Source organism: Pinus tabuliformis, chromosome X (genome assembly GCF_031772625.1).
Source record: "Pinus tabuliformis cultivar Carrire ecotype Pingquan chromosome X, CPIR1, whole genome shotgun sequence".
NCBI classification, from domain to species: Eukaryota; Viridiplantae; Streptophyta; class Pinopsida; order Pinales; family Pinaceae; genus Pinus; species Pinus tabuliformis.
This window is the reverse complement of record NC_142308.1, coordinates 1,075,418,217-1,075,426,963: the sequence shown is the minus strand read 5'-3', so window position 1 is coordinate 1,075,426,963 and position 8,747 is coordinate 1,075,418,217. Positions and strand designations below refer to the sequence as shown.

At 35.3% G+C, this 8,747-nt stretch overlaps 1 protein-coding gene across 1 annotated transcript; it reads right to left on the bottom strand.

The window, feature by feature from the left end:
- Positions 1–1,791: 1,791 nt before the first annotated feature.
- Positions 1,792–5,148, bottom strand: LOC149143547 (uncharacterized). The gene is made up of 2 exons (XM_089451871.1): positions 2,523–5,148; positions 1,792–2,403 (listed from the first exon to the last, which is right to left on the bottom strand). Exons 1-2 carry the CDS (start codon positions 5,146–5,148, stop codon positions 2,042–2,044), a joined length of 2,988 nt encoding a protein of 995 aa, XP_089307997.1. The 3' UTR covers positions 1,792–2,041.
- Between the last annotated feature and the right edge of the window lie 3,599 nt (positions 5,149–8,747).

Below are 8,747 nucleotides of genomic sequence, written 5' to 3'. Positions count from 1 at the left end.
AATGTCAGTCCTGGGAAATAGAGACTGTTAGTTTGAAGTCGGAAGTGTTGGAAATTATAATTATTTCATTAGATAAGAGTTTTTTAAATTTGGAGAGTCAGTTAATTGAGTTAAGTAGATTGAGTTTTAGTTAAATTATATTTTGGGAAAAGTAAAATTTAGAATTTGTTTGCATATGAGTTATTTTGAGCGAGTCTCTAGTCTAAAAAAAATCTAAATACCCCTCGAAAAATGTACCACTCACCATGATCATTGTAAAAATCAAATTTGTGTGATTAAGAAAAGAACAATCACTCCTATGATTTGTGTACCTTAATTTTTGTGTTTCTGAATGAGATATAATCAGTGCTATAGTGGGAGTAAAGTCCCTCACGGCTGCCTCCAACTACAGTGCATATTGACTACGATATTGCATAGGGACAACTCCGTTTTGAGCTATAGTTCATAATTCTTTTGCTAGTTAGTTATGTATGAAGGATGTTTTTGATGTTATTTGTTCTTTCATATTTATCATTGATTTTATAAAATGTAAAATCAAGTAACTATGAAAAAAATTTTAAAAAAAATGTGAAAAAATAAAAATGTTTAATAGTAATAAATATAAAAATTAAGGAGTTTTTTTTTTTACAGTGGGAAACTTTATCATAATTCATTGATTAAATTAGCAGTGAGGACAACTACTATCTCTTGTTTCTATCCACAAATGCAAGCTGATCGATCAGCTTTATTCAAGGAAAACCACAACTATAAATCTGTAAGGGCATGCTTTCACTGATGCCAGGCAGGTTTTCACTCCTATCAGATGCCTCTAGATCTTAAGTCGTTAAAATGTTGTACTCTTAACCAAGCATAAACAGATTTAAGGACACTGCCTACCCAAAATATAAAAATTAATATTATCTGTTATTTGATAATTATCATTTAATTTTGTATTAAGTAAATTTGAAAAATAAACATAAAAATTAATATTATTTGTTATTTGATAATTATTATTTTATTAAAAAAAATCTTGGATCACAACTGAATTATTATTTTAATTTTATATCATTAAAAAAATAATTATATATAAAAACTAAACATATTTGATAATCATAAACATCTAAATTTAAATATTTAAAAAAAGATCCAACTGAATTATTATTTTAATTTTATATCATTAAAAAAATAATTATATATAAAAACTAAACATATTTGATAATCATAAACATCTAAATTTAAATATTTAAAAAAATTAATATTAAAAATTCCATGAGTGAGAAAGACAAGACTATTGCAACACCCAATCTTTAATTCCAGATCACAAGATCGAAATTTCTAACAACAAGAATGATTATTTTACTGCTTTTTTTACTGCTTTTTTTACTGCTTTTCAAAGAGAATGGCTATAATGTAATTGCAATCACTTCTCCATTATTAATACTGCTACTTACAGATGTTATCCTCCATTGGGTATAACAAAAAGTATGCCGCCATGGTTTGAATTTGGTTCATCTTTACTGCTATTACTTTAAATTATTACGAGCCACCTCCTGCCCGTTCTGGAGAGTGACCTTGTACACTTTTCCAGATCCTCCAGATCCAATCACATCCTTCTTTGTCAAGTGCGGGAGGATGTGTGCCTCGTTCAGTTCCACACCAGAGTGAAAATATGTCACTTCCCATCGCAACAAAAGCAATATAATTGCAGTGGCTAGCATCAGAATTGAGACTATGTAGGTAGGAAAACTACTCTAATGTGGTCCAGTAGTAAGTATGGAAGTTTCATCCTAATTCTAGATAATTCTGGATAAGACTATGTATGTTGGAAAACGAGTATAAACCTGATTTCTTTGGAAGGGAAAAAAAATCTAAGACTATGTATGTTGGAAAACTAGTATAAACCTGATTTCTTTGGAAGAAAAAAAAAAATCTAATCCTGGATAAGGCTATGTGGGTTGGAAAACTACTCTAGACCTGATTTCTATGGAAGAAAAAAAAACTTTCATAGGAAAAGTAAAAGATAAGAAACCTACAGTTGCTGTGTCAAGCTCTCATGACATCTTCATATGGACTGCAACATCTCTAGCACTTGTCTCATGGATGGCCGCCGATTTGGTAAGCTGCTTGTACACATTAACCCAACTCGCAACATACGCAGCATTTGCTCTCTACAACGACTACTGCCATCTTCACCTACACCTTTGGCTTGTAGAATTCGCCAGTCCAATATTCCTTGCTGCAGAACCACTCCCCACTCCTCCCGGACTCTGCTCATTATTTGGTTGCGGATCCATCCCACGATGTCAAGACTTATTCCATATTCCATTTCGCCTGTCGCTCTCTTTCCAGTTACAAGCTCCAGAATGACCACCCCAAAGCTGTAGACATCACTCTTTTCGTTCACCTTCATTCCCATGCAGTACTCTGCACATCAATACCAATACCAATACTTATATTGTTGGATCAATCAATATTACTTATATTACTTGAATTGCATCTAGGAAAAAAAACTTGGTTTTTCGGAATAGCACAACATACTTTACCTGGAGCAATGTAACCATGAGAACCGGTGAAACCAGAAATTGTCAAACCATCCCCTCCAGAATTTAACGTATGATGATGAGGTAATATTCTCTTGGCTACACCAAAATCGGCAATCTTGGCTCCAAACTCCGAGTCCAGCAATATATTACTCGATTTCACATCTCTATGCAATATTGGAGGACTACAATCGTTATGCAAATAGAACAGCCCACGAGCTACACCAACTACAATCTTTTGTCGCACTGGCCACTCCAGTAGTGTGCCCATGGATTCTGATCCTCCATGAAGGCACTCGAACAGACTTCCATTTTGTATGTACTCAAATACCAATAACTTGAAATCCGAATCTTCATTTGAGATACAACAAAGGAGCTTTACGATGTTGGCATGTCTGATCAAACCCAGGATCTCAACCTCTGCTTCGGATTCTTTTTTATTTTTCATAATCTTCTTCACAGCCACCTCCTGCCCGTTCTGGAGAGTGACCTTGTACACTTTTCCAGATCCTCCAGATCCAATCACATTCTCCTTTGTCAAGTGCTGGAGGATGTGTGCCTCGTTCAGTTCCACACCAGAGTGAAAATATGTCACTTCCCATCGCAACGTTGAGCTGCTTGGCTTTCCCACAAATAAAGTTCTCACTCTACTATTGGTAATAAAACACAAAAGCAATATAATTGCCATGGATAGCATCAGAATTGAGACTAAAATTATAGGCCAATAATGATGTAAATCTCTGTTTTTTGAAGAACATGATCTTAACCTATACTTGAAAGCCGGATCACCACATAGGTCTGGATTGCCAAGAAAACTATCTTTATAGGCCAAACCCTTGAAAATGCTTGGAATTGAGCCTGACAAGTGGTTGTCAGATACATTGAATGTGCCTAACCTCAGTTGCCCCAATTCAGGAGGAATTCCCCCCACAAGTAGATTGTTTGACAGGTCTAGAGTGTGTAAATTTGACACAGAGCCTAACCATGCTGGAATTTCCCCCTTTAACCGGTTGTTGGCAAGATTGAGTATAGTAAGCTGTCCCAACGAGATATTCCCTTTTGGAATTTCCCCAGACAGCAAATTGTGATCAAGCTGGATGCAATTGACTGAACGCAAGCGTAAAAGCTCGTCAGGAAGAGCCCCCCACAGTCCATTATTGCTTGCACTAAAGTTATCGAGATTCCTCAGCTGCCCGATATTTGGAGGAATGATTCCACTGAACCGATTGTTGGACATCTCTAAACGTTTCAGCTCCTTTGCTCCACCAATCTCTGCGGGAATGTGGCCTTCAAGCATATTTGTATAAATCTTAAATTCTACAAGTATTTGAGAGCTCCATAACGCCAAAGGAACCTCACCACTTAGCTGATTTTGATAGAGATGTGCGTATTGCAGACTGTTGCAAGAGTCTAAGGATTCCAAACTCCCATTGAAATTGTTTGAAAATATAACCAACGCATAAAGACTTCTTCCCTTGCATAGGTTTCTAGGCAGAGGACCACTGAGATTATTTTCTGAAACATCAAGAAACCATAGAAGAGAATGTGTACCCAAATCCGGTGGCAACAACCCAGTAAGCTTATTACTGTAAAGAGCCAAGGTTGTCAAGTTAGCAAGCATTCCTAGCTGTGCAGGGACAGAACCCGTGAGGTTGTTTTCCCACAAAGCGAGGTTACCCAAATGACTCAGATTTGCAATTGTTTCAGGAATATTTCCATTCAGCTTATTACTTGAAAAGTCCAAAAGACGCATGCTGCTCAGCTGGCCAATATTTTCCGGTATTTGTCCAGACAGCTGGTTTTGCCATAGTTCCAGTTGTGTCATCTTCGTCAATATCATCAAACTGGCAGGGATATTACCCCACAAATGATTCTCAGAAAGATCCAAGCTCTCCAGCTCCGTTAAATTACCCAACGAAGAAGGAATTTTCCCTTCCAGACTGCAGTTTTGCAGCCATAGCTGCAGCAGGTGCGTCAAATTGCCAAGAAAAGCAGGAATTGATCCAGACAAGTGATTGCTATTGAGAGACAGTTTCTCCAATTTGGGTAACATGCCGAAGCCTTGAGGAATATCTCCAGAGAAATTGTTATCGTCCAAGTACAAATTGCGCAACTCACCCAATTCATGGATGTGATGCGGCAACTCTCCGCCGAACAGGTTGGATGACAAATCCAACGTCTTCAGATGCTTGCAAGCCAACAATCCATCGGGGAATGGACCTTCGAAGTGGTTGGATGGCAGTATCAAATCCGTCAGATTTTGAAGGGCGCATATAGCAGAAGTCAAGCGTCCCGTAATGGAAGTGTGGGAGAGATTAACTTTTGTAACGAAATTGAATGGGATATTGCAATGTATCCCGTACCATGAACAGGGGTTAGGATCCGAGGAATCCCAGTTTCTCAAAACATTGTTTTTTTCGCTCCCACCATGCTGTGTTTCACCAGAAGAATTCCAGCTGCTCAAAACATTATGTTTGTCAGTCCAATCCCTCTCTTTTATGCGAAGGAGTATTTTTCCTTCGTCAGAGATGGCATTGCATTGCAGCACAAGTAGCCAGAGAGTGAACCAGAGGTGGAGAGCTCTCAGCAATTTGGGTGGGAAGGACAGGAACAAGCCTGAGGGAGCCATGGTGGCTGGGGATTTGGGTGAGGTCTGGCCTCTTAGGCCAGTGCTAGATATCAGAGAGAGCAGAGAATCAAACACAGTATACAGCATAGAACTTAGAATTTAATGAAGATCTTCATTAACTGGAGATAGATGTAGAAGGTAGCTTTCCATTTTGTCAACCATTAAAACCTCTCTAGAACCGTCTAGATTCTGCCGTCCACACGATTAAAGAAAGAAAGGTCCACCTCTAGTTATTTGTGCGTCTTAACCTATCTTCTCCGCATGACTCACCTACTCCATTTGACTTTCTTACCATGAAAAGCAGACAACTTAATCACCCTGTTGAAGAATAATTCTTCTCCAACCATTTTCATTTTGACTTTCTTACCATGAAAAGCAGACAACTTAATCACCCTGTTGAAGAATAATTCTTCTCCAACCATTTTCATTTTGACTTTCTTACCATGAAAAGCAGACAACTTAATCACCCTGTTGAAGAATAATTCTTCTCCAACAATTTTCATTGATCCAAATTCTTTTTCCCTCTTATTGGAGTAATACCATTTAATGAGCTCTTATCCTCCTCATCTCTTTAACGGTTCCCTTGCCAAAACAAGTCAAATTTTAATTAAAATACAAATTAAAATATAAAATATAAAATCTGGAAAATAAAATATCTTCCAATCAAAACTTAATTAAATAAATAAATAAAAGGAAATCTAAGCTTTTCATTAATCCTTGTAAAGATCCTATTGGTCAAATAGAAGATATTTGAATGGATCTACATTTAGCAGTGGCTATGGGAAAATGAAAATGCAAAAAATTAAACTCAGAAAATTAGTATTGTTTACAAATTCGAAGCTTGATCTTCTGCTAAATTTAAGACTCCTTAAATATATGAATTTTGTCATGCAACCACTTTAGATATATTCTCCATGATTTTATCTATCCAATGAGTCATATTGTGCCTCATTTGGCCAACCAAAACTCAACTTATGAAGAGTCAAAACTGCCAGAATTATGGAAAAATTGTTGACTTGACTAAAAGTAGAGAACATTTAATTAAAAATTTAATCCTAAATAAAATTAATCAATTATTATGTAATTAAGATTAATTTAAAAATATTATATTAATTAAAAAATAATTATATATAATTAAAATAAATTTTAATTAAAAATGAATTAAGATTATAATTAAAATATAATACATTATAATTTTAATATAATATATAATTATATTACGAAACTCATTCACATGGTTATTATATCCATGAGTGGATGTAAATGAATGGAGTAGGAGGAGGACGAGGAGCGGGAGGAATAAGGAGACCAACTTTCATTAAAACTTAAATAGCAATCGTATGTTTTCGATATCGGACATCGGAGGCGAGTCGATATCGTACGTTTTTAAATGCACACCAAACAAAATGGTCGATATTCGATATTGGTATTTTGAATATCAGATTTTTGTTTTTTAAATAGTGAATTTTTTTTAAATATATTTTTTTTTTGAAATATCGGAAAAAAAATTTCGAGAGCTTTATTGGATATCAGGACTTTTAACGAATATCGAGACTTTTCAAATATCAGATATCAGGACTTTTTCATCGAGACTATTGTAAAGGAAGGGAGGAGGTGAGGTGAAGTGGGGACCACTTGGAGTGGATCTCCTCCATCATAAACTACAAATCTTTGTTTATCAAAAAACCTACAAAATGAACTACAACCGCTTTACAATTTTGAAATTTCAGGTCTCGTAATTTCTTTTATAGTTGGGAATTGGAATAAATTACCGAGACCCTGAAAACACTTAAGTTTAATTTTTCTACAGTTTTTCTAGGGCATTTTGTAGGACCATTAGTGAAAAATAAAAAAATTAGTAAAAATTAACTAGAAATTAATATTTACAATGAATTACTAATTTATTTACAAAAATTAAAATAATATACATTTTGTACATTTTTTAACCCAAAAGGTAAAAATTATAGAACTTCAGATGAGAACCCTTTGCAAGTTGTGTAACCAAATGAGGCAAAACAAGTATTGATGGAGAGCCCGTGAAAATTTGAACTTAATGAAGCAATCAAAATAGAAATATGAGGAAAATTAAAAAAAAAAATGGAAAAATTATAGGAAACTTAACCACAAGAAAATATCGAAAAGGTGATTTAGCCAAAAATTTATGGAAACAGTCCCCATTATTCGAAATAAATAAGTCAAAAAAGGGGGTGTTGAGTTTTGACTACAACACTCCCAAATCCATGAAGTGGATTAATAAATTAAACAGCTCAATCCACAAAGATGATGGTGGTTGTTACCTCAAACTTTCGCCTCCCTAGTCAGTAGGTTATATTAAGAGAAGAAGAGATGATAATGCCATAAGAACTAGACCCACCAAAAAAACGATGAGAAATAGAGTACATTTTTGGTAGTGTCCCAAGTATGAGTCACTAATAAATGCCCCATGAAGAGAAACTAATATAAAGGATTCCAACCCACATGCTCACATTATTTGCTACCTATGCATTACTCTAATGAAGCACTCTTGTCAAGAAGGGTATCACATTTACACCCACCACAAAGAATGCAATAGTTGCTAGCCTTTAGTTTATTAATATTAACATTCCATACCTCCAGCCACAAGTCTAGGCTTTGATAGTTGGCTTGCCAAATATATCAATAATATTGCCTTGAGTATACTTAATATCATTTTGTTTTGCTTATGGAGCACTCAAATCATCCTTTTTGTGCTTCTTTGTACTTAGATTGAGATGATTAATAAGGAGTTGAGAATACCCAAATAATGTACTAAGAAGATGAGAATACCCAAATAAAGTTCAAGAAGAGAAAGAAGTTGGTATATTTTTTAGCAAATATAAAGAAGTAAAAAAAATGTTTGCCTAGGTAATTTTGTGCTACAGCAGGGGGCGGTGCCTATGATGTTCTAGCTTTACTAACCAAATGGCCTTGCTAGTGACTAAGGACTTCATTGATTGGACCAATGCGGATGGGCAGAATTTGATATAACACTAGCTCGCATTCTATTATAGCTCAGTTGATGGCCTTAATTTCCTTTCTAAAAAATGTCTAGCTGAAGGTTAGATGGATATCTTTAGAAGGAAACAAAAAAAATTGTGGGAGTTATTCCTTATTAAGGCCTCTCTATTGTTGCAGATTTTTTCCCTTTCATCAAGTCTTTATTTAGATTCTTCAAATTCCATTTAGATTGGGTTAGATCCAACATAGTTGTGTTGACCACATTGGTTCCGATGATGAACCATTGAATCCCCTCCCACAACTTGGCACATTTATTACTACGTGAATTTAAGTTTAAGTCTACACTAGGTGTAGCTTTTCTCCATACACTAACCAAGGCTTGTCACTTCATCACCTCTCATCGATAAAGATTAGAAATGTCTAGTGGTTTCTCATCATAACCTACTTGATATTCTTCAGTATTTCTTAGGCTTTCCTTTACCTCATGCTATTAAACCTTTTCAATGTCTATTTTCATTGAAGTTCTTGCACCTCTTTGTGACCAAGATGAACATGATGAAAGTGGCTGTAAATTATTCCTAGGTCTCACTTCAGGCTCTCAAATGTTATAAGAGAATGTGTGT